This window comes from Lagenorhynchus albirostris, chromosome 2 (genome assembly GCF_949774975.1).
Source record: "Lagenorhynchus albirostris chromosome 2, mLagAlb1.1, whole genome shotgun sequence".
NCBI lineage: Eukaryota > Metazoa > Chordata > Mammalia > Artiodactyla > Delphinidae > Lagenorhynchus > Lagenorhynchus albirostris.
In genome coordinates, this window is record NC_083096.1 from 112460740 (window position 1) to 112485481 (window position 24742).

General features: G+C 40.0%; 1 protein-coding gene across 1 annotated transcript in view; it reads left to right on the plus strand.

Moving 5' to 3' along the window:
* The window catches only part of LOC132515516 (uricase), a 34870-nt gene extending 12524 nt beyond the window's left edge, over window positions 1-22346 (plus strand). Inside the window, exons 3-8 of the mRNA XM_060141920.1 lie at window positions 991-1107; window positions 1206-1284; window positions 15694-15880; window positions 17444-17567; window positions 19538-19621; window positions 22100-22346. Coding sequence (XP_059997903.1) covers window positions 991-1107; window positions 1206-1284; window positions 15694-15880; window positions 17444-17567; window positions 19538-19621; window positions 22100-22174 — 666 coding nt within the window. The 3' untranslated portion in view covers window positions 22175-22346. The remainder of the gene's footprint in view (window positions 1-990; window positions 1108-1205; window positions 1285-15693; window positions 15881-17443; window positions 17568-19537; window positions 19622-22099) is intronic.
* The last annotated feature ends 2396 nt before the right edge of the window (window positions 22347-24742 follow it).

The following is a 24742-nucleotide window of genomic DNA, read 5'->3' on the forward strand; positions in this document are numbered from 1 at the left end:
CAAACTAATTGAAATATTATTTCTGCAAGGTCTGTCTACACCCTGAACCTTTCTCTTGCTAATCAGAATGGCCCAGCAAGTATAGGCAAGGCTATGGAAAAAGGCATTGCTTTCTTTAAAAATGAATTGACAATAAGCTCTGTACTGTGTTAGAGAAGAGGGTCTCTATATAACACAAATTCTTATATTTCCTGTACTATGTGAGAAGTTCAGAAAGAATGGACCTGGATGTTAAAAACAATTTAAATTTATTCATTGTAGATAGAGTGACTGCATAATTTCTTATCCAAACCAGGATACTTTTCAGAGTGAAATAGGATGCTTGTTAATAATTATTCTGAGACAACAGGTATAAAACAAAACTATCCTTGGGAAACCTATACAGTCTACCTTAGTTATAGGCAAAGCCATAAATAATCTTTAGACTGTACTAGGACCATAAAACATTGCCTAGAGATTAACCTGAAGAATTTGGATGGAAGTAGGGAGCTGCTTTATGGGGGTGGAGAGCTGGGGATGGTCAATAGAAGGCCTGTTTGCAAGGCAAGGAAGTTGAAGTGACCCTTCATTAACATTTTTCTTTGGGAAACTGGGAGGTCTGTTTCCCAGCCTCATGAAGAGAGCAGAGTGTTTTGAAGTATCCTGCAGTACTTTAGCTGGCATGGGTGTTGATTGAGCTCACCATGAGGAGAATCTGAACGTTAAGTTCCTTTTTGCTCGTCCACTGATGGATAGACACATCCTCTCCTGCACACAGTTTTCTTTCAAAAACAGGATAGTCTCACCTGGTGATGGTGATCCATTAACTACACTTAGGAGCCCTTGTGAAAAATTGGGATTAGGACCAATTCATCTCTAATTCTTTCTAATTCTTTGTTTCTCTGATTCTAAAAAACACTTTATCAGGAAAAAGAGTCCCATGGATATTTAAAAATGATTTTTAAGTAGGACAAGTATTTCTGATCATTTCACATTTATTTCTTTTTACAGATCAAAAGCATAGAAACTTTTGCTGTGAATATCTGTGAGCATTTCCTTTCTTCTTTTAACCATGTTATTCGAGTTCAAGTCTATGTGGAAGAAGTCCCTTGGAAGCGTTTTGAAAAGGTTACCTCACTTATTCGTGCTCTCAGTTTAATTAAAGAAATTGGCTTTATGACATATGTTGAAATTTTACTGGAAATATTTTTTTTTCTAATTTTCAGAATGGAGTTAAGCATGTCCATGCATTTATTCATACTCCCACTGGAACACACTTCTGTGAGGTTGAACAGTTGAGGAGTGGTGAGAAAATGTTTTTCATGTTTTGATTCTGCAATAGCAATTTCAGGGTTTTTTTTTTTCTTCTAAACAACTCTGTTTACTAACACCCAGGAAAACTGTAGAGAATTTTGAAGTCTTTTAAATCTGAGATGGGAATGAACAGTGTGACCTTGGATTACATTAAAGAACTATCTGCTTTTTATCTTAAAAATATAAAAATGAAATAATACCCTTTGCAACAAATCTGTGGGTTGAGTGGGGTAGATCATTTTTATTGCATGATTTTGAAGTGAGGGAAAAAAGGGCACAGGCTGACAAAAGCTCAAATCTCTGAATTTTCTGACCAGTAATTTTTGTACCATACCATGCTTTGATTATAATAACCTTTATAGGAAATACCTAGAAAATAACAATCACATTTCCTTGAAATTTTGTCATAATAATAAAACCACTGATATTATTATAGTTACCATAAAATAAACCTCATTTAAAAATAGCAGTGACAATTATATAATTCTTTCTATTTACCAAGAAATCTAAAAATTAACTGTGGAACATAATTACAATATAGACCTTATTAGTACTGATTATTGAACTTAGCAAAGTGTGTCTTCCACTGATTTGTTGAGGTTGTCAGAGCAGAGTTCAATAATTGACTAAGACTTAGACTAGAAGACCTCTAAGAACCATAGAACCACCATGGTAGAAATGTCTCTATCCTAATAAAAAATAAACTTTAATGATCATTATAAATTGAGAGTGTGGACTCTGAAATTTTTTCTTTTCTATTTTCCTTTTCTCTTTTTTCTTCTCCTTTCCTTCCCTTTCCTGCTTGTTTCTTTCATTTTATTTCTTTTCCTTTCTGTATCTCTTTTTCTTTCTTCTCTAGCTCTCTTTAGTAAGAATTTGAGGTGACATCTCATAAATGTCAGAAATTTTAAAAGGTTAATAAAATATAAGTTCTTCTCATTCTAAGTTCTATTGGATAATGCCTTCCCTTAGGAAGTCCTAGTGTTTTAGCTATCATTTAATATTTTTCCCTATCTGTATTAAATTCTAGACACAGCCAGGGCCTTTTCAGTGTTTGATTAACAGTTATGAAATTGTTATTATATAAAGGAGACTGAATAACTAGTTGTTAAGTTGAAAAGATAATGATTTTTTTAATCCTCCAAATATGTAGTCATGTGATATATTAACTTGTTTACTGAGCTGTTTGTTAGTTAAAATGTAACTTCCTTTCTTTCCTTCCTTCTTTCTTGCTTTATGTATGTGACTTTGGAGGAGAGAGGTTCCTGATTCCCCAGGCCAGTGTTTTCCTACCCAAATCACAGTGAATACCCCTGTAAAATTATAAACTTTAAACTGGCATTTCCCAGCAGAAATATAATGCAAGCCACATATCTAATTTTAAAATTTCCTAGTAGTCACATTAGAAAAGTAGAAACAAATTAATGTTAACAATACTTTTTATTTAACCTAATATATCCCAAATGCCACTTACATATGTAATAAATATAAAAATTATTAATGAAATAGTTAATATTTGAATTTATGTGTTTATTTTATATTTACAGGACGTCTCATTTCCCATTTACCATATTCCAAGGGCTTCATAGCCACATGTGGCTAGTGGCTGCCATATTGGTTAGCTTTAAACCATTTTGAGTGATTTTTGCAATACTTAACATGTTTCTCATTCCACTTTTAATTATGTAAAATAATAGCAGGGGCTAGAATTAGATTTCAGGAGAACTAACTAAAAAGATAAGAGTCTGTATAAAATATATTTATGTCATTGATTGAAATACTATTCATTCAATAATGATTTTGAGGACCTGTTAGGTATACTAGTGGTGGTAGATTCAGACGTGAATAAGACATTCTCTGACCCTCGTGAGTTCACAGTAGATGAATAGTAGGAGATAGACTTATAAATAGATTTATTGCAATATGAGGGGCTAAAGACCACTTTGAAGGAATTAAAGGTATGCTGTGGGAGTAAAGAGGTGCAGAAAACTAACTCTTTCTAGGGCAGTCTGGAAGGCTTGATGGGGGAGGAGGAAATATTCCAACTGACTTTTGAAAAATGATTCAGAATGTGCTGGACATAGAAAGGGGAAAGGAAATTACAGGCAGAAGAAACAGAATGTACATGGGTAGGAGTCATAAAGAGTGGAAGAGGGAAACAAATATTTCGAGCATCTGCCTTATGTAGATCACCATACTAGGCAAATGATTTTAGTGTTGAAAGGGCAAAGAATTTGAGCAACGGTAGTAGGGTTGAAGGGTTCAGTTTTTAGAATGTAAGGAGCAGAGATGAGGATGAAGAGCTTGGTTTGGGCCTAATGTACCATACTAGCAAGATTGGCCTAACTAGGGAATTCCTGGCGGTCCAGTGGTTAGGACTCTTCACTTTCACTGTTGAGGGCCCGGGTTTGATCTCTGGTCAGGGGACTAAGATCTTGCAAGCCATGCAGGATGGCCAAAAAAAAAAAAAAGTTGGTGTAACTAGGAGGCAGTTTTTGCATGGTAGTTAAGTCCATAGGTCTTGTCAGACTAGACTGTTTTCATTTTGTTTTTGTTTTTTTTTCCTGCTTTGCTATTTTTATTAACAGATTTTTTTAAACCTTTTTTTAAATTGAAGTATAGTTAATTTACAATGCTGTGTTAGTTTCAGGTGTACAGTAAAGTGATTCAGTTATACACACACACACATACATACATGTATATGTATATATATATATTCTTTTTCAGATTCTTTTCCACTAGAGATTATTACAAGATACTGAATATAGTTCCATGTACTATACAGTAGGTCCTTGTTGTTTATTTATTTTATATATAGTAGTGTGTATATGTTAATCCCAAATTCCCAATTTATCTCCCCCGCAACTCATTCTATCCCCTTTGGTAACCATACGTTTGTTTCCTATTTCTGTGGGTCTATTTCTATTTTGTAAATAAGTCCATTTGTATCATTTTTTTTAGATTCCACATGTAAGTGATATCATATGATATTTGTCTTTCTCTATCTGATTTACTTCACTTAATATGATAATCTCTAGGTCCATCCATATTGCTGAAGATGTCATTATTTCACACTTTTTTATGGCTGAGTAATATTCTTTATCCATTCATCTGTTGATGGACATTTAGGTTGATTCCATGTCTTGGCTACTGTAAACAGTGTGGCTGTGAACATTGAGATGCATGTATCTTTTCAAATCAGAATTTTCTCTGGATACATGCCCAGGAGTGGGATTGCAGGATCATATGATTAACTCTATTTTTAGTATTTTTAGTTTTTTAAGGAACCTCCATACTGTTCTCCATAGTGGCTGCACTAAATTACATTCCCACCAACAGTGCAGGAAGGTTCCTTTTTCTCCACACCCTCTCCATCTTTTAGTATTAATAGACATTTTAATAATGGCCATTCTGACCTGTGAGAGTGATACCTCATTGTAGTTTTGATTTGCATTTCTCTAATAATTAGCAATATTGAGCATCTGTTCAAGTGTCTGTTGGCCATTTGTATGTCTTCTCTGGAGAAATGTCTATTTAAGTCTTCTGCCCATTTTTTTTATTGGGTTCTTTGTTTTTTTGATATTAAGCTGTATGAGCTGTTTGTACATTTTGGAAATTAATCCCTCATCAGTAGCATTGTTTGCAAATATTTTCTCCCAGTCCATAGGTTGTCTATTCATTTTGTTTATGGTTTATTTTGCTATGCAAAACTTTTAAGTTTAGTTAGGTCCCATTTGTTTATTTCTGGTTTTATTTCTATTACTCTAGGAGGTGAATCCATAAAAGTATTTCTGCGATTTGTGTCAAACAGTGTTCTGCCAATGTTTTCCTCTAGGAGTTTTATACTATCCAGTCTTACATTTATGTCTTTAATCCATTTTGAGTTTATTTTTGTATATGGTATTAGAGAATGTTCTATGTTCATTCTTTTACATGTAGCTGTCCTCTTTTCCCAGCACCACTTATTGAAGAGACTGTCTTTTCTCCATTGTAAATTCTTGCCTCTTTGTCATAGATTAATTGACCATAAGTGCATGGGTTTATTTCTGGGCTTTCTATCCTGTAACATTGATCTATATGTCTGTTTTTGTGCTAGTACCATGCTGTTTTGATTACTGTAGCTTTGTAGTGTAGTCTGAAGTCAGGGAGCATGATGTCTCCAGCTCTGTTCTTCTTTCTCAAGATTGCTTTTGCTATCCAGGGTCTTTTGTGTTTCCATACGAATTAAAATTTTTTTTGCTCTATTTCTGTGAAAAATGCCATTGGTAATTTGATAGGGATTGTATTGAATCTGTAGATTGCCTTGGGTAGTATGGTCATCTTAACAATATTGATTCTTCCAATCCAAGAACATGGTATATGTTTCCATCTGTTTGTGTCATCTTGAAGTTCTTTCATCAGTGTCTTACAGTTTTTGAATTACAGGTCTTCTGCCTCCTTAGGTAGGTTTATTTCTAGGTATTTTATTCCTTTTGATGCGATGGTAAATGGGATTGTTCCTTAATTTCTCTTTCCGATCTTTCATTGTTAGTGTATAGAAATGCAACAGATTTCTGTGTATTAATTTTGTATCCAGCAACTTTACCAAACTCATTGATGAGCTTAATAGTTTTCTGGCAGCATCTTTAGGATGTTCTATGTATAGCATCATGTCATCGGCAAACAGTGACAGTTTTACTTCTTTTCCAATTTGGATTCCTTTTATTTATTTTGCTTCTCTGATTTCTGTGGCTAGGACTTCCAGAACTATGTTGAATAAAAGTGGCTAGAGTGAGCATCCTTGTCTTGTTCCTGATCTTGGAGGAAATGCTTTCAGCTTCTCACCATTGAGCATGATGTTAGCTGTGGGTTTGTCATATATGGCCTTTATTATGTTGAGGTATGTTCTCTCTTTCTGGAGAGTTTTTATCATAAATGGATGTTGAATTTTATCAAAAGCTTTTTCTGCATCAATTGAGATGACCATATGGTTTTTATTCTTCAATTTGTTAATGTGGTGTATCACACTGATGGATTTGTGGATTTTGAAAAGTCCTTGCATCCCTGGGATAAATCCCACTTGATTATGTTGTATGAGCCTTTAAATGTACTGTTGGATTCAGTTTGCTAGTATTTTGTTGAAGACTTTTGCATTTATATTCATCAGTGTTATTGACCTATAATTTTCTTTCTTTGTGGTATCTTTGTCTGGTTTTGGTATCAGGGTGATGGTGGCCTTATAGAACGAATTTGGAAGTGTTCCTTCCTCTGCAATTTTTTGGAATAGTTTCAGAAGGGTAGGTGTTAACTCTTCTCTAAATGTTTCATAGAATTCACCTGTGATGCCATCTGGTCCAGCAATTTTATTCATTGGGAGTTTTTAAATTACTGATTCCATTTCACTACTGTTAATTGTCCTGTGCATATTTTCTATTTCTCCCTGGTTCGGTCTTGGGAGATTGTACCTTTCTAAGAATTTGTCCATTTCGTCTAGGTTGTCCAATTTATTGGCATATTGTATTTCTGTGGTGTCAGTTGTAACTTCTCCTTCTTCATTTCTGATTTTGATTTGGGCCCTCTATCTTTTTTTCTTCATGAATCTGGCTAAAGGTTTATCAATTTTGTTTATCTTTTCAAGGAACCAGTTTTAGTTTCATTGATCTTTTCTATTTTTTTTAGTCTCTATTTCATTTATTTCTGCTCTGATATTTATGATTTTTTTCCTTCTACTAACTTTGGGTTTTGTTTATTCTTCTTTCTCTAGTTGCTTTATGCATAGGATTAGGTTGTTTATTTGAGATTTTTCTTGTTTCCTGAGGTAAGCTTGTATTGCTATAAACGTCCCTCTTTAGAACTTCTTTTTCTGTGTCCCATAGGTTTTGGATCATTGTGTTTTCATTTTCACTTGTCTCTAGGTATTTTTTGATTTCCTCTTTGACTTCTTCAGTGATCCATTGGCTGTTTAGCAACATATTGTTTAGCCTCCACGTGTTTGTGTTTTTTTGCAATTTTTTTCTTGTAGTTGATTTCTAGCCTCATAGTGCTGCGGTTGGAAAAGATCTTGATATGATTTCAATTTTCTTAAATTTACCAAGGCTTGCTTTGTTGCTCAGTGTGTGATCTATCCTGGAGAATGTTCCATGTGCACTTGAAAAGAATGTGTATTCTGCTGCTTTCAGATGGAATGTTCTATAAATATCAAGTAAGGCCAGCTGATCTAATGTATCATTTAAGGTCTGTGTTTCCTTATTGATTTTCTATCTGGATGATCTGTCCATTGATGTAATGGAGAGCTAATGTCCCCCACTATTATTATGTTACTGTCAATTTCTCTTTTTATGTCTGTTAACATTTGCCTTATATATTAAGGTGCTCCCATGTTGGGTGCATATATATTTACAATTGTTATATCTTCTTTTCGGATTGATCCTTTGATTATTATGGAGTGTCCTTTGTCTCTTGTGACAGTCGTTATTTTAAAATCTATTTTGTCTGATATAAGTATTGCTACTTCAGCTTTCTTTTGATTTCCATTTGCATGGAATACCTTTTTCTATCCCCTCACTTTCAGTCTTGTGTGTCTCTAGGTCTGAAGTGAGTCTCTTGTAGGCAGCACATATATGGATGCTGCTTTTTTATCCATTAACCAGTCTATGTCTTTTGGTTGAACCATTTAGTCCATTTATGTTTAGGATAATTATCAATATGTATGTTCCTATTGTCATTTTGTTAATGTTTTGGATTTGTTTTGGTAGTTCTTCTTTTTTCCCCTTTCTTCTTTTGTTCCCTTCTCTTGTGATTTGATGACTATCTTTAGTATTATGTTTGGATTTCTTTTTCTTTTTTGTGGGTATTTTTGTTTTGTGTTTACCATGAGGTTTTTGTATAGCAATCTCTCTATATATAGATACCTTGCATTTGTACTCTGCTCCCTTCATGATTACTGTTTTTGATATTATATTTTACATCTAATTGTTCTGTGTATCTCTTAACGGCTTATCGTGGATACAAATGAATTGACTACTTTTGTCTTTTAACCTCCCTACTAGCATTGCATGTGGATGATTTCCTAACTTTATTGTATGAATACTGAACTGTTTTTGAATTTGAGCTTCTCTACTTAATAACTTTGTGACTGTGAGCACATTAAATATACTACTTCAGTGTTTTTTTTTTTATTTCTAACATGAGAATAACAGTGCCTACCTCAGCAATTACCCAGAGAATGAAAGGAGATAAATGTTAATTTAACATTTAGCACAGTACCTGGCACATAAGAAGCACTCCTTGAAAGAAAGCTGTTATTATTATTATTTTGAATGATAATAGAGATCCAGGAAAGGTCTTTATGTGTATGTGTGTACTGTTTAGTAATTCTGACCAAGGTTATGGTAAACTGGCTGGAGAAACAGGCAGTAGTGAGACATTTGGAGACTTGTTGCAGAGATGAAGAAATGATGGAGTCTGAACTAAGGCAGAAGAGGTAGAGATGAAAAGACTACAGAAGTTGGGGAGAGACATTATGTGAGGCATTTCTGAAGTGTGCTTATAAGTCTGAGTATTTGAGTAAGGATGGAAGGTTAGAGAGAAGGAGGGGTTAAAGTTATCCTAAAGTCAGGGACTTGTGGGTGTTGACTAAGAATAATACATATAATGAGGAAGTTTCCAGAGGAAGCTGGTAAGTTTGGGAATAAGGGATGGATTTGGAGACTATCTATTTCCAAATTGGTTGGTGAAGCCATGGTGAAGAAGGAACAATCCAGAAAAACATATAAAGTGAGAAGAGCAAAGATGAGAGGGCCTGGGGGAAAATTCCCCAGTTTAAGTGTTGGACAGTTTAAAGAATGAGAGAGAAGAATGGTCAGAGGGACAGGCGGAGGCTTGGAGACAGTGGTGCCATGGAAGCAAAGGGAAAATACATTTCAAGAAATGAGGGATAGTTATTGAGATAATAGAATGCATAATAAGTAGGCTTATATGTAGTGGCTTCACACATGAAGTTTACAGCTTTTTGTAAAAGTCAAGTTCAGAGTGTGTGTGTGTGTGTGTGTGTGTGTGTGTGTGTTGGGAGGATGCTCCTCTCCGGGAAGTTATTCAGGAATCCAGGTTGATGCAACCAGACAGTTTTGATCCTCACTTTCTGGGATCACCTTCAGAGTAGATTCCGCATACCAGACAACGAGGAGAAGAAAAGACCTTCAAGAAAAAAAGGAGGAGGCGAAACTGCTCAAGGCCTGAAGTAGCACAGAGCACATCAAATGAAGAGAACCCAATCACACAGCCACACCTAACTGCAAGGAAGGCCAGGAAATGTAGTCTAGCCGGGGACCCAGGAGGAAGAGGACCTGCTAGTGGTCTCTGCCACAGGAAGGTTAAGAAGTTTGGTTTAAAAGAAGACTGAAGAGAGTGTGCAGTTTGGCAAGTAGGCATCATTGGTGACCTCCCTCTGCAAGAATATTTAGCAGACCCCTGGAGGTGGAAGTGCAGTGGCCAAATATAGGGCTCAGCTGATCATAGGAAGAAAACAGGCTGTTCTTCACACCCTTGTTCTTTCCAGGAATTACCAGGAGCTATCATCAGCCTGAATTCTAGTCACCTGGCTGCTACCGGGAGGAAACTAATCAACAGAATCAGGCCAAAGCTTTTTCTTTCTGCAGAAAACTTCAGGGTGTTGCGATCACTGTGGCAGTGTTCCCAGAGCTCCAGCTTGACTTGTCTGGAGTCCAGCACCTCCCCCCTCCCATAGCATGCGGGGGCTGGCAGGGGTCAGCAGGGAAGCAGGCATCTGCTGCCTTGGGTGTGTGCGGTATGTGTGCGCACGTTCCTGAGTGTGTGTATCTTCCTGTGTTGTCTATTTGAAGATGACATTTGTACTCTGTCCCTCTTTGAAGAGTAGGGGTCTATGCCGTTTTTTTTTTGGTAACAAAGTTTAATTCTTAATTTGCTTATTTTCCAGGAGCTAAAACTGCAGATATCATGAGGTGATTCAGTGTACAATCACTGTCATAAAAAATGCCCTTGCATAGGCTTAACTAAAGAAAATAATCATCTTACACAAACACACACACCCCAATTTACATGCTGAAGGCTGTTGTTACAAACCTCTAAGTAGGGCTTTTTGTGGGGGGCTGGCTAGGATAGTGAGAATTCTGCCCCCTCAAACACATGTACTTAATCACCCATTCAGCCTGCAAATTTTCCCAGCAGGATATGTAACTGGGTTTCTCCTGGTGGACTGGATTCATTCTTATTAATTGAACAAACATTTATAGAAAGCCTACTGAATCTGAAGCACCCACTTTAGGCCCTGAGAATTGCTATAAAACTCCCATTACACTATTTTTTCCTAGGGTATCTTTTTAAGCTACATCATTAAGTGTTCTTTTAGCTGTTTCAAAGTCTGCTAGTTCCATGGGAGAATCTGGAAGAGAGAGAGAAATTTTTTCACCAAAGGGATGAGGGCTGGTGTTATTTTTGTGATTTCCCCAGCTCCGAGAGGAGAGCTAGGCTCTGCGTGTGCGGTACAGGCTGTTGATGTAGGTGTTATATGGAACCTCGATCTTCCAAACTGTTTCTCTGTGAGTCTTTGTGAACTACAAGCTTAGCCAAGCCTTGAAGTCGCTGGGATGGTTGAGTCACTAATTTAAACTAGTTGAACTAAGCAGAGAATCTCCCCAACACCCGCCCCCCAAATACACACACACAATTAGAATTATAATTCATAATTCTTTAAGCATCAAATTTCTCTCAATCTGACACTAATTATAAAAATTCAACTAAAGCATAACCAAATAGAGGAATGGAAGATAGAGAAGAGGTTTCAAATAAGAGATACTGTCTTGTAGTGGTGAAAAAAAAATCTATTGACATGGAGACTAGTAGGGGTAGGAGGAAGATTTTAGGAAGGGGATTGATAAAACTAAAGTCCTGGAGGAGAAGAGATTTAAGAGGTGTCAAGCAGGGCAGATGGAAGAAATGAGATGGGGAAAGTGGGAGACTCAGGACAGAGATGGCCACTGCCAAGAAGGCTGCTTGTGTCATTTTGATATCAAGACTAAGACACTCTTCAGCTATTCCAAAATAAAAGTTCTTGGCAAGCACAAGATCTTTTAAAAATCATCTTGATCATCACCTCATTGTACAAAAACCCAGTTAACTTCCTTCCATCTGGGTGACATCATCTCTCCCCATCCAGAATTGCACACAGGGAGCTTTCAACCTACCTCCATGAGCTAAATGGACTCTCAAAGGCAAATGATATTTAATTGATCTTCACTTTTTCTAGCACTTTACAAATTTGAGGTTTTCTACTAGAATGATTTAATATAGTTTTAAAATATCCTCCTTTTAGCTATTTGTGTCCTTTTTGGAGGTGTTAAGTGTGGAAGCAATTATCCCCTTCATGACAGGATTTTTTTTTCTTGGCTCGGTAAAGCTTTGTGCTTTGTGACACCTGATGCGTAGGTAAGGAATCAGGCTTAGTTTCTATTAATTTGCAGTTTCTTAGAGACCTGAAGGGGTAGGATGTATGCTTCTCTGAGAGATAAACCACAGTCTGTTAAGTGTGTAGGAGGACACTGAAAGTTAGAAAAGATTATGTTCTAGCAAAGTAAAATGTGAAAATCTTCCTTTTGCGTTACTCCATAACCATGGCAGAAAGGCAAAAAAGAGCTGATTAAGTGGTTTCATAGGAAGTAACCTAGAAAAGGACAGTCTTTTGGGTTGAATTACTTCTTGTTAGTCTAAACTGGAATCTTTTTTTAAGAGTGTGTGAAGCATCGTATTTTTAGTTGATGGGCCCATGAATTTGAAAGGCTCAGGTTCCTACCAGTGTTCAGAAAGCTGGGGCACCGCCAACAGAGAAGATAAAATAAGCTCCCAGATTTCATCCAGGGTGTCTGATGCGTGCCAAGAAAATGTATTTTTCAAATTCAAAGAGAATAGGTTTTTGTCGTTGTTCATAGAATGATGAGCACACCAGAGTAGATGTTTTGCGTTCTGCCTAAACTGTGGCAGTAGTGAACTGTCTTTGAGAACGTGAGATGTTTTATTCCACGTGAAACTGAGGTCAAAACACATTAGAAAATGCAACTGCTTTCTCCATTTTCAGATTCTAGCAAGAAAGTAGATCATTTCAAAGTTACCTAGCAGACTGACACTCCCCAAAGATCAATAAATCTCATCACAGGGCTGGAGGTGGATAGGGATGGCATGTCAGAAGGAGTTTTCAGAACCCAATGAACTTTTGTGAAACATGGGAAGTATTTACAGGGAGTTGATGTCAATAAGAAAAGGTCAATTAGGGCAAAATCATCATAATAATTTTATAGAGCATTTCCTCCTGGACAGCCATTTTACTAAGTTACTAAGTCCTTTATGTGTATCATCTTAGACATCTATCATCTCTAGGAAATAGTTATGATTATCATCTCCTGCAGATGAGAAAATTAAGGTAGAGAGAGGTTAAGTCATTCTATCAAGGAAATACTGCCCATAAATAGGGGAGGAGAGGCATGGAGAGTACTGAGGCTGATTTCAAGGAACCTGAGTCCCAAGACTATGGACTCAAACATATGTAACCCTGCATCTGGAAATCCTTTTATGATTGAGACAACTGAGGATTCAAAGTCTGGTTGGCTCACATAGATGCTGATGATCAAGGCCAGCTGTATAGGAAAAGCAGAAATAGATAAAGTTTGCCTTTGGTTTCCCTTGACTTCTCTTTATCCTCCTTCGAGGATTCCCACTACTTGTTCTAACCCCACTTCTGATTACAAATTCAAGTTTCATTTCTATAGGATTTTTTTTTCTAGAAGGGATTACTGTTGGAAGTAAATTATGATATTAGTTTATAAAGGCTTAAGGAGTCACTCCTCTAAGGGGTCTTGGTATTTCAATAGGAAATTTTAAAATGATAAAATGTTTTCAAGACACATGGGGTCATTTCTAAAAGTGATGCTTCAATCTTCATTTCAAACCAACGGGGATGATATTTTTCAACTGGGGCCTCTGTCTGAGCCCTGAATGCACATCGCGGAATGGTGGTGGCAACTTTCTTGTCTCTTGGAAAGTCCTCTTTTATTACAGAAATGGGAAGAGAGAGTTAAAGGAAGGAGGAAACATTTTGAGGATGGGCAGTGATCCAAAAAAGGGGGAAGAAAAGCATGAAATCTCGTAATGGGGTGCTGAGTTCAAACTCCACCTCTGCCAGTGTCTAGCCATACGACTAGAACGCATGCTGGCAGTCAGGACCTTCTCATTCAGTGTTGATGCCCTCCCCTTCTCCCCCTGTCACACTGTCTGTGTGTGAGGGTTGAGGGGAGGGGGCAGATCAGGAAGGGAAATGGTAAAGATTGATGGAGGAGAACTGTCTAGAAGAAAACGACACTAAGTTGTAAGGCTAAGTTGTTAAGGTGAGTCAATTTTACTGCACTCATTCATTCATTTAACGGACACTTATTGATTGCTTCTGCAATTCTCTTGGGTCTGAGACTTAAGACTCACTTGGGTCAGCTTTACACTGTTAGAAATGCCAATTTTGCAGAATTGTGTCTTGATAACACTTAGAATCTGATAAACCCAGCCAACCTAAGGCATGAAATCATTGCTGGTATCTTTCTCTTGATCCTGATTCAGATATAGCTTCCAATGAGAACTTCAGTATTTTCCAATTGAGAAAATACCATTTTCTCTCTTACCACATTATCCTAGAACACTGTGACCAGAAAACCTTATTTAATCAGCACATATTTAATCAGCAAATCTACCACTAACTATGGCCACTGCTCTCTCTGGCAGGTACACACATGTGGTTGGGAAAATATCAGAATATAGTCATTATTTACCTACTTCTGAAAGTCCACAACTCCTGAGTTAACCACAGCAATAGAAATCACACAGGATGATGTAAACCATTGGATTATTAAGAGCTGCCCTGGATTTTAATTGAGGATTGTGGGTTGCATTCTTATTCTTCAACTAAGACCATGTATAACATAGTGATGCCTGATACCTCCAGCTCTTGGCTTGAGATTCAACAGGTCAAAAAGCACAGATATTAGTCTGGACTAATTTCAAGACTGAAAAGAGGTGATCTAAGTCATTCTGCCTTGACTATGCTTTTGGGAGTTTGTACCCAAGTGCCCCCTGAGTGTCCTGGCCTCACCAGCCTGCACATACAAATAAGGCCATGGTGAAGTTAATTCCCGAATTTCCCTGACCTTGTTGCTCTCTTATTACAAAACTGCTGTACCTCTCCAGCCAAACTTTCCTACCTTCTCCCAGCCTGGAGGGCTGTCTCACACGTGCTCAGGGAGAAGTTTGCATCCACTGAGTACAACTGCTGCCTCACTGGCTCTGCCCAGCATTTGCTGTGCCAGTTGCCACTCCTCCTTGGGAAGAAGGCCGCTTTCCACAGACATTGTACCCTGGGGCTTCCCAGTGTGTCACCTGGTGCCATGTGTTCTTCAGGCTTCACCAAACTGCTGGAACTACAGTGTGTTCCACATAGAAAAAGAAAGATAGAATCTTCCCCTCACTAACTCGGTACCCTACCTGTCATCTGGGCCCTGACCTAGAACTGCCAGGCATAAGTAAACAGCTTTTTCAGATTGATTATGCCTCTCTCCCCTCCACCTCCCTGATGCACCTCATGAGGTAATGTAGGGACGGCCGGAGAGCCATGTCATCTCCTCCATTGTTTTCAACTCTGCCCACCCTGCCCAGGTCCCCACAAGCCAACTTTGCGCCTTCTCAGTTCAGCCAAAAAACAAAGGCCTTTATGAGAATCCACATAGGCAATCTATACCTCATGGGTCACTGACCTCATCTTCCCAGTCTCTATTTAGGCTCATCCACGCCCATGATGCTACCTATTCATGAATTTTTCTGGTGTTGCTGAGTTCATAAACGCAAGGGAACTGAGGGGTCTGGTGGTGATTGGAGCCATCAGCAGTGTAGACAGTCCGCATGAGGACCACCCCCAGTAAAGGGCGTCACAAGAGCAGACAGAGGAGCTGCTTTTGAGTTTATTAACTCATTCCAGCATGACTGCCTGCTGAATGAGATGGAGCTCAAAATGTGGAAGGTAATTGGCCTAGAAGATACCTCTGCACATAGCTGAGAAAAAGGTGTTTGTTCCTGTGGGCTTCAACACAGCATGGACGTTTAGTCTCTGACCATAAGTTCTCCTAGGGCATGAGAAGGCAGGGAGTTGTGGAATTCAGAGAGAAGGAAAGGCACACCGTCTTCATCATGTGGACTTCAGAGGAGGCAGGGAGAGAGAAAACACAGGCAGTGATGTAGCTCTTTGTACAAATGGAGTGTGCCGTGTTTTAATGACCAGGATCCTCAGGGCTAGGCAGTAACAAGGCACTGTTTTCTTTATGACCTCATCCCCTCTTACCTTTTGACATAAAACAGGACCTCCAGTCATTAATTCTGGAATCAAAGACCTCAAAGTCTTGAAAACAACCCAGTCCGGATTTGAAGGATTCATCAGGGACCAGTTCACCACCCTCCCTGAGGTGAAGGACCGGTGCTTTGCCACCCAAGTGTACTGCAAGTGGCGCTACCACCAGGACAGAGACGTGGACTTCGAGGCCACCTGGTACGAACGAGTGCTAGGGCCTGGCGCTGGTGGAGGTAGTGTCCACCCTCTTTTCCAGGGGCCCAGAGTTCATGGAGTCTTCCATCTGAAAGGGAAACTTGGAAGCCATTCAGTTCCGCCTCCCCATTGTAAGACATCCCTTCTGATGGATAACAGGAAGAATACTGGTCTTACTTTGAGTTAGTAAATCTGCACTATTAGCTAAGATGCTATTAGCTATAATGACCTTGAGCAGACCACCTGATTTCCCTGATCCTCTGTTTTTTAATTGACTAAATCAGTAGTACTCAAACATGATTGTGTATCAGAATCACCTGGAGGGCTTATTAAACTGCAGATCACTGAGCCCAACCGCAAAGGTTCTAATTCTATGGCCCGGAATGGGGCCTGAGAACGTGCATTTCTAACAAACTCCCAGGTGATGCTCATGCTGCTGGACCAAAGGGCACACTTTAAGAAACACGGGATCAAATGAGGATAATGGCCTTGTTACTTCATGGCAGATGCAGAGAGGGCTAAACCAGGCTGACCAACTTGTCCCAGTTTGTCAAGGACTTTCCTGATTTTAACACTGAAAGTCCTATGTCCTAGGAAACCCCTTGGTCCCAGGCAAACTGGGACAAGCGGCCACCCTAGGCTAAACTCAAAATGAGATGAAGTTACAGAAGCATTTTATAAGTGATAAATGCTTTAGCATTGTAAGGTGTGACTCTTATTTTAACATCCTCAACAAGCAGTGATTAGGCCTCTGAATCCCAGTTTGCTTTTTGAGCAGGTATCTCATTCCTTTGCTGAAGCTCTAATTGTTAGAAACTTCTACCCTGTGATAAGCTGGAATCTGCCCCCTGGTAGCTTCCTCCCACAGGCAGAGTGTTACTCTGCTCCTTTTATTATGTGATAGGTTGGAAATGCTTGAAGAGAACCTCACCTCAATCTTTTTTTCTCCTTTTTTCAAGTGTTCCCCATGGGCAGCAGTCTGATGTATTTATGTTGAAAAGAGCACGAAATTGAGCCAGTCGGGGTACAAGCTGGGCCTCCCACTAAGGAGGGGGACTGAGTAGATCATTTAACTTTTAGCTCAGATTCCTCATCTCTAAACTGGAGATAATAATAGTACCTGCCTCTGGTATATTGAGAGAATTTAATGAAGTAATTACATAAAATAGTTAGCACACAGCCTGACACGGTAATACCCCTGAAAATGCAGCAATTCAAGCAACGGGCCAAACCAAGCAGATTAGAATACTAGGAAGTCCTCTTCAAAAATTCTTCCAGCATGGAGGGAAACACCCTGGAAGGCCCACTGGGCCCTGGTGCCAGATTATGAAGATAACCTAGTTATGCTCAATAGGTTTATTGACTTGTGTGTGTGTGTGTGTAGGGAAATGGGAAGTTAGGGTTTTTTTTATTTTTTCTTTTTGGCGTTACAGGATATTAATCCTCTCTAAAACCAGCAATAAAATTGTTTTCGGGGAGACAGAGAGGGTACCGCTTCTTAGCTTCATAATATGTTCCCCAAAGACCACCCTGTGAGGGCCCTCAGTTCTCTTTTCTGTGTCTTAGGGACACTGTTAGGGACGTTGTTCTGAAGAAATTTGCTGGACCCTATGACAAAGGCGAGTACTCGCCCTCTATCCAGAAGACCCTCTATGACATCCAGGTGCTCTCCCTGAACCAGGTTCCTGAGGTAGGTTTTGTCACTTGCCATTCCGAGGACTGAGAGAACTTGTGTCTCCTGTCAGCTCTGAGAAAGAGAGTTAAAATAAGAAAGTGGAAGACACATGAAAAATGACATCTGTTGTTGCTCAAAAGCTTGTTATAGAAAGTGAGAAGAGAATAAAAAAAAGTAAAAATCTGTCTGACCTGAAAACACAGGCCACTGCTGTAGTTCTTTAGTTTTGTTGAAAATTCTGAGTCTCTTCAACCTGCTACAATTTAGGACACTCAAATGCCCCGAAGGAGGGGTAATTATCCCAAGGGTCTATGTTTCAGGAGAGCCAGAGAATGAAGGATAAATGCAGAGAGATTTCATCCATCCATCCATTCGATATTATTGAATGGTTATTATGTCTCTGTCAGCACATGAGGAAATCAGAGATAAATTAGACATCCTCCCTACCCTCAAAGAGTTCATCATTAAGTAAAGGAAGAAAATAATTAAACTTACAGTTCAATAGAGAATAGAATATTATGGAAATTCAGAGGAAGTCACCTAACTCCAGTGTAAGGGATAGTGCAAGCCAGGCTTTCTGGAGGAAGAGGTATTTGAGCTGAGTCTTAAGGGACAGGTAGGGGTTATCTGAGTTCATACTCAAGGGTGAGGGAGGGGGTAGGGATGGAGACAGGAGGCAACATGGAACAGTCATTTACTGCTGAGGCTCTGCCACAAGTGAAGCTCCAGGAGCAAAAGTCTTTCCATGTGCCTAGAGATGAGTTGGGAAGCAGATTGGGAAGCCCTTTGTGGGCTTCTCTGTAGAGTCTGTATTTTACCCTGAAAACTCTTAGGAGCCACTGAGGGATCTAAGCAAGGTGTGGCACTACCAGATTTTCACTCTACAAAGACCACTCTGAAAGACATGTGATAGATTAAAGGGATGATGGGCCATAGACAAGGAGACCTGTTGGGAGGCTGTTGCAGAAAACTGGCAATGAGGATGTGAACTAAGGCCATGATGGGATGGAGAGGAACAGTGCCATCCTTAGACCTGGGCACAAGGGACTCCTGCCACGGCCCACACACCCCCTCCAAGCCCTCCTTTAGCTACGCCTCTCTCCGCTGGATGAGGAGTTGGTGGGACCAAGGCAACAAACACTTCAGGAGCCCGTGCTTCCCCTTCTAGACCATTCTCTGGATGTTTACATCCCAGAATGTCCTGCCCAAATAACCCTGAGACTACTCCCAGAACCTGTGTAAGCCTGTTCCCCAGATTTATCCCCTAGAGTGCAGGTCATGCCATCAGTGTACCCTTAAGCCCGAGAGTGAGAAAAGGGGCAGATGTTTGCTAGAGGTATGAATGGGCCTTGACATGCAAGCTGGGGTAACCACCCACATGAGTCCAAGAGAGAAGATGGGATGGCCAGGGCTGAGGGCTGGCTCTTCCCATGATGCCAGGTCCTGGCATGATGCTACAAGGAATCAGAGAATTTTAAATTCGATCCTGACCTTCCAGATTGTGATGAAGGACTATTTGTCAAGTTAGAGGGACAGAATATATTTCACTTGAAAGTGTTTTAGCTTGATTCATAACTTTTAAGTCTTTAAACATCTGGTATGGGGACGTCCAATTATACTCTTACTCCAGGACCTGCAAATGTTAGGGACAAGCCTGGAGAGGAGGGAATGGATGGAGAGGGAATTTAAGAGGCTGACAAGCCAGCACCAGGAGGCCAGTTGGATGCTGCACGTGTCCCAGGTTTCTGACCCAAGGAGATTTTACTTTTCTGAGAAACGGATTTCATACACAGAGAGAAGAGTGGGTCCATCATTTAATAATAGTACTAGCAGGAGAGAATAGTGTCAAGCAGTAGAGGAACATCAGAGGAACATCTCAGAGACAGGTAGAATCTGAGTAATGAGCTAGTGGGTAGTTGTGGGGAAGGAGTAACGGAGACAGATTCACAGTTTCCCCATGTAATGCATATTGTTGTGGATTTCAGATAGAAGCTATGGAAATCAGCCTGCCAAATATTCACTACTTTACCATAGACATGTCCCAAATGGGACTGATCAACAGGGAAGAGGTAAGAGAACTTCAAACATATTTAAAGCACGTTTCCCCCCACTCAGTCTTTACCCCTCTTTACCCCTCTTTATAAACTTGGGATGATACTATCCCCAACAGCTCTTGCTTTTGGAACATTTATAGTTGCCACTGTTCAGAGCCCTCTTAGAATCTGGCCTTTCACTATCTGAGGCTGGAGCATGCTAGAAGTGGATGAATACTTCTAAAGGAAGGTTGGAAATTGCAGAGAGTAAAAGACAAAGAAAGAACAGTGTGCCCAAGGAAATAGCTTTGAGGTCTACTTCTCTGAAAATTGCCACAGAAGGTCACAGCTCCATTATTCTTCTATCATGAAGCAATGAGGAGGAAAGAAAGATTCTATGTTCATTTTCTTCTATCATCTTTAACTTTTAAGTAGTCAATTTAAGTGGAATACATTATACACACAAAAAATGAAGATATTTGTGTTTCTAGTTGCCATTACAGCAGGCAAGATGAGGAAGCTCATTTTTTGAAAGGAAACCTTGCCTTGAAAAAAGCACTTACCCTGACTTGTTTTCAGCCATGCAAAAGGCTGAGCCAAGTCAGTGTGTCTGACTAGCCAGCCTGAAGTCCCTACAGGTAGCCTGCTGTGTCAGTCCTGGGAGATCAGAACTGTCCCTTCCCCAGCTGGACCACTCTCAGAATGGCAGGTTTTCTCTATCTGATCCATCTTCCCATGGGCTTCTAGAATGCTAAAAAAACCACCATTCTATTGGCTGCTTTTAGTGTCTAGGGGGAGTGAGATAGGAAGGGACTATCTATTACCATGGCCCTGCTGCTCATATCCTTTGGTGGATAAAGGCCAATGAAGGGAGTCCAAAAGGTCCTACATTCTGGGCCTGCTGATCCAGGAGCCTTATTAGTCACAGCCCCTCTGGCCAGGTACCTTGTTTCTGTTCTGCAAATTATGTTGATGGCTCCATTGGGCTCTGTACCATTACAGCTGGAGCTGGAGGCTGGGGAGCAGTGCTGGGTACCTAAGGTCATGCTCGGGTGCCAGGTGTAGCTGGTATAGGGCCCTGAGTTAAAGAGGAGTGCAATCTTGATCCCACTTGCTGTCCACTCAGCTGAAGGAGAGGCAGCACTATTTACTTCAGAGGAAGGAGAGGATGTAGATTCCCAGAATGCCGTTAATTAGAATGTAAAGACTTTTTTGACTGATTACTTTTTTTTTTTTTGTACCACTATACATTTCCAGAACTTTTTTTTTTCTTGTGTTGGGTCTTCATTGCTGCACATGTGCTTTCTCTAGTTGCGGTGAGCGGGCTTCTCATTGCAGTGGCTTCTCTTGTTGCTGAGCACGGGCTCTAGCCACGCCGGCTTCAGTAGTTGCAGCACGGGGCCCCAGAGCACGTGGGCTTCAGTAGTTGTGGTGCAGGGGCCCAGTAGTTTTGACTCGCGGGCTCTAGAGAGCAGGCTCAGTAGTTGTGGCGCATGGGTTTTGTCGCTCCATAGCATGTGGGATCTTCCCAGACCAGGGCTTGAACCTGTGTCCCCTGCTTTGGCAGGTGGATCCCCAGGGAAGTCCCGACTGATTACTTTCTAAAGGGCAGGAAAGGGACCTGGCCATGTTCAACAAAGGTGAAACCAATGAGCCCCAAACAGAGAAAGGGTCAGGCATCATGACTAGAGCAGTGCTTAGCTCAGGAGCCCCGATGGAGAGAGAAGGGTCTCCCAGAGCCCCCTGATGCCTCGGGCCTGCAGTGATCCTAGCTCGAAGCTGTGCCAGCAGACTGAGGCCACAGTGTCTTTTGCTCAAGAAGTAAGACACGAAGCTTCCTCTGGAGACCTGGAGACAGGAAGGCCCGAGTCCCTTTGGGCCAGGGCTCCGCATAAAGGCACCCGAGTGGCTGAACAAGCTGTCCCCACGTCTGTGTCTGCTCTCTGGGGATGGCCGGAGCCACTCCCGGGCCCTCACTCAGCAGGTGTGTACATAGTGAGGGCAACATATGAGAAGCCCTCAGTGAGTCAGGACACACTGAGAACAGCAGAGAAGTGACAAATGACAGGGTGGGAAGACAGAAGAACTGTAAATGCACAGCTGTCTGGAGCCATTTAGCATTGGGCTAAGAGCCCTGAGGACCTCAAATGTTCCTGAGGGCACGGCAGTATTTAGCATTGACAATGATTGGCGTTCAGAGCGAGTCATTAAGCAAAGGCCATATTATGTTCACCACACTCTGTTTAAAAAGCAGGGAAATGTAATGAATTTGAGAAACATTTATATCCTGATGATTAAAATTTTTCAAACAACTCTTTAATTTTCTGGAAAATCGCCTCATGTCTCAACTATTGCCAGAAAAGTAAGGTATTACCTTGTTTGAAGTAACTACTGTAGGGCCTATACAGTTTCCTGCTTAGCAAGTTGTTTTTTGTTGTGATTTCATATTGATTTGTAGAAAAAAGGGTAGGTCTGTTTTAATGCCTCTGAATTTGCCATGTGGTTTTTCTACAGGTCTTGCTACCATTAGACAATCCATATGGCAGAATTACTGGTACAGTCAAGAGGAAGCTGACTTCAAAGCTGTAACACTGTGGCCACCAGTGGGAGTCCATTCTCAGTTGAGGCATTCCTTAAGCCACTTGTGATGCTGGAAATCATAGTGTGTAGACCTGCAAAATTTCAACTAGTATGTTGCTTTATAGCGTTCATTTCATGCCTACATGAAAGAATTCTTCTATACTAGCTCAGCAAGGTGTTTCAGAATGAGTAATTATAACATGCTTTGTGGACACAGTTTACTTCACAAATGCTGAGCAGTATTAGAATAATCATAAATCAATATTTCAGTGGTCTTGTTCCTTCCTATCTTAGAGAAGTTTTAAAATCCATTCATTAAGAAGATAATCATGAATCAATGGAGGTGTGATACCAGTTAATTTTGTGCACAAATTTAAGAAGTCAGCATTGTTTTCATCTACTGATGCTAAAACTTGCTCCTTGGTAATGCAGAAAATGTAATGATAATATCATATTTTGAAAAATATCACCATTGTGACTTCAATTAGACTAAATACTTAAGCTCTTAAGAATGCTCTAGCATATGTATCATTGGGAGTATATTTCCACTCTAAAAGTACTTTTGTAATCTTAATGTATTGGTTTTATGACTTTTACAACCCTTAAAGAATATTTAGTATACACTGAGGCACTGAAAAAAGTGTAAATGGTTTGTCTTTGAAGAATGCATCACTTTGGCACAAAGAGCCACATTTAATAAGTGGTAAGTCAATACCCAGGTGGCTGAATATACATCTAGAAAGACTAGAGACTATATTTATGAAAATATCAGCAACGATGATTTCTGGATGGTGGGATTATGAGTGATTTTTATTTTTTTTGTCATGTGATTTTCACATTTATTAATTTTATAATCAGGGTAATAAATTTAACTGATGGTTTAAAGATGTATGCAGATCTGAGTGGTGGTTATCTTTGTATCAGTTATCTAACACTACTGTTGTATATATACCGTAAAGCTTCATAAACTATAATTTTAGCAATCCATGACAAACACTTGTGCACATGAACATTCTAGATAACCTTCCTCCATTTAAAAATCTCTATTTATTTAAACTTTTTGTCTCCATTTTTTTTTTTTTTTTGCGGTACGCGGGCCTCTCACCGTTGTGGCCTCTCCCGTTGCGGAGCACAGGCACCGGATGCGCAGGCTCAGCGGCCATGGCTCATGGGCCCAGCCGCTCCACAGCACATGAGATCCTCCCGGACCGGGGCACGAACCCGTGTCCCCTGCATCGGCAGGCGGACTCTCAACCACTGCACCACCAGGGAAGTCCTTTGTCTTCATTTTTAAGAAATACTTACCTAAGAGTATTTAGTATTATTTGATAATTCTGCATTCACCTTTATGATACTGCTACTTAAGGTGGTATGGTGCCGTGTTTGATTGCACAAACTCATTTAAATCCTGGCTCCATCTCTTACTAGTTCTGTGACAAGATTCCTCATCTGTAAAATGGATATGAAAATAGAACCTACCTCATAGGTGTTTTTGAGGATTGAATGAATTAATGTTTGTAAAGAGCAATGGTAGTATTTATGCCCGACACATAGAAATTTCTGTGTTTGTTAAATGAAAAATCCTGCCTTCTTTTCATTTGTTGTTAGACCTACATGGAAAGTCATCACTGGACTTTATGGGTGAGATGAGAGATGGGAGGTCTGAGAGCAGCAAACCGTAGGAGGTGCCACAGGCCATTCTCGAGCTGCTGCCTACTTGCAAAGAACATGAGATAAGAAGGATGAAGTAATGTGATAAGGAATGTTTTGTGCTATATTGACTACTCATGTTACAAAATGTGCTTCCACATCATGTAACTTGCATGGCCAAATGGCTAGTACATTTTATTCCTCTGCTGATTTGATAATTCTCTGCAAAGAGGAATTTAGACTCTAACATGATTTTTCCTAAAAGAAAAACAAAAAAAGAAAAAACTTAATTAGGCCCTTTTTACTCGATATGCTTTGGTCATATAAATTTTAGAAACACTGTATTTGTTTCAGAGAAGAAGAGCAGAATTCTTAGAAATTGTGGCTTATTTTATACATATATGCATTTCGCTTCTCCTGAGTTCTTAAAACATTTATTGTAATGAGTTGCAAATGAGCTATTGGAAATTATATCCTAGGTGTGTGGCAGGAAAGCCTGTAGTCTGTGAAAATTTCAAGGACCAGGTTACTGTTTTGTGAAGGATGTTGTATGGTCAGGCCACTCAAGATGGCTGTTCTCTCGCTCTCTGTGCATCCACTGCTCTACCAGTCCCTGCTTCACTCACATGACTATCCAATCCTCTGAATCATAAGGCTTAATCAGTAACTGCCTATGTGCTTGCGCCCTGCCCCAGCTGCTGGTTTCCCTGGTAACTGATGAGCCAACCTGATGTCAATTCCGCCTATAAATGGTAGCCTTCTCCTCCCCCAAGTAGTAGTGAGGGTGGTTGCCATGTCCTGTCGGCCATCTGCCAGACATGGTAGGGTGTTGCTCCAGGACCCTTTGTTTTGGATGTGTAAGAGCTCCTACCCAATAAGCCATTGATGTCTCTGTCTCTGTTGCTGGGCTCTTTCTTTGGTCTCAAG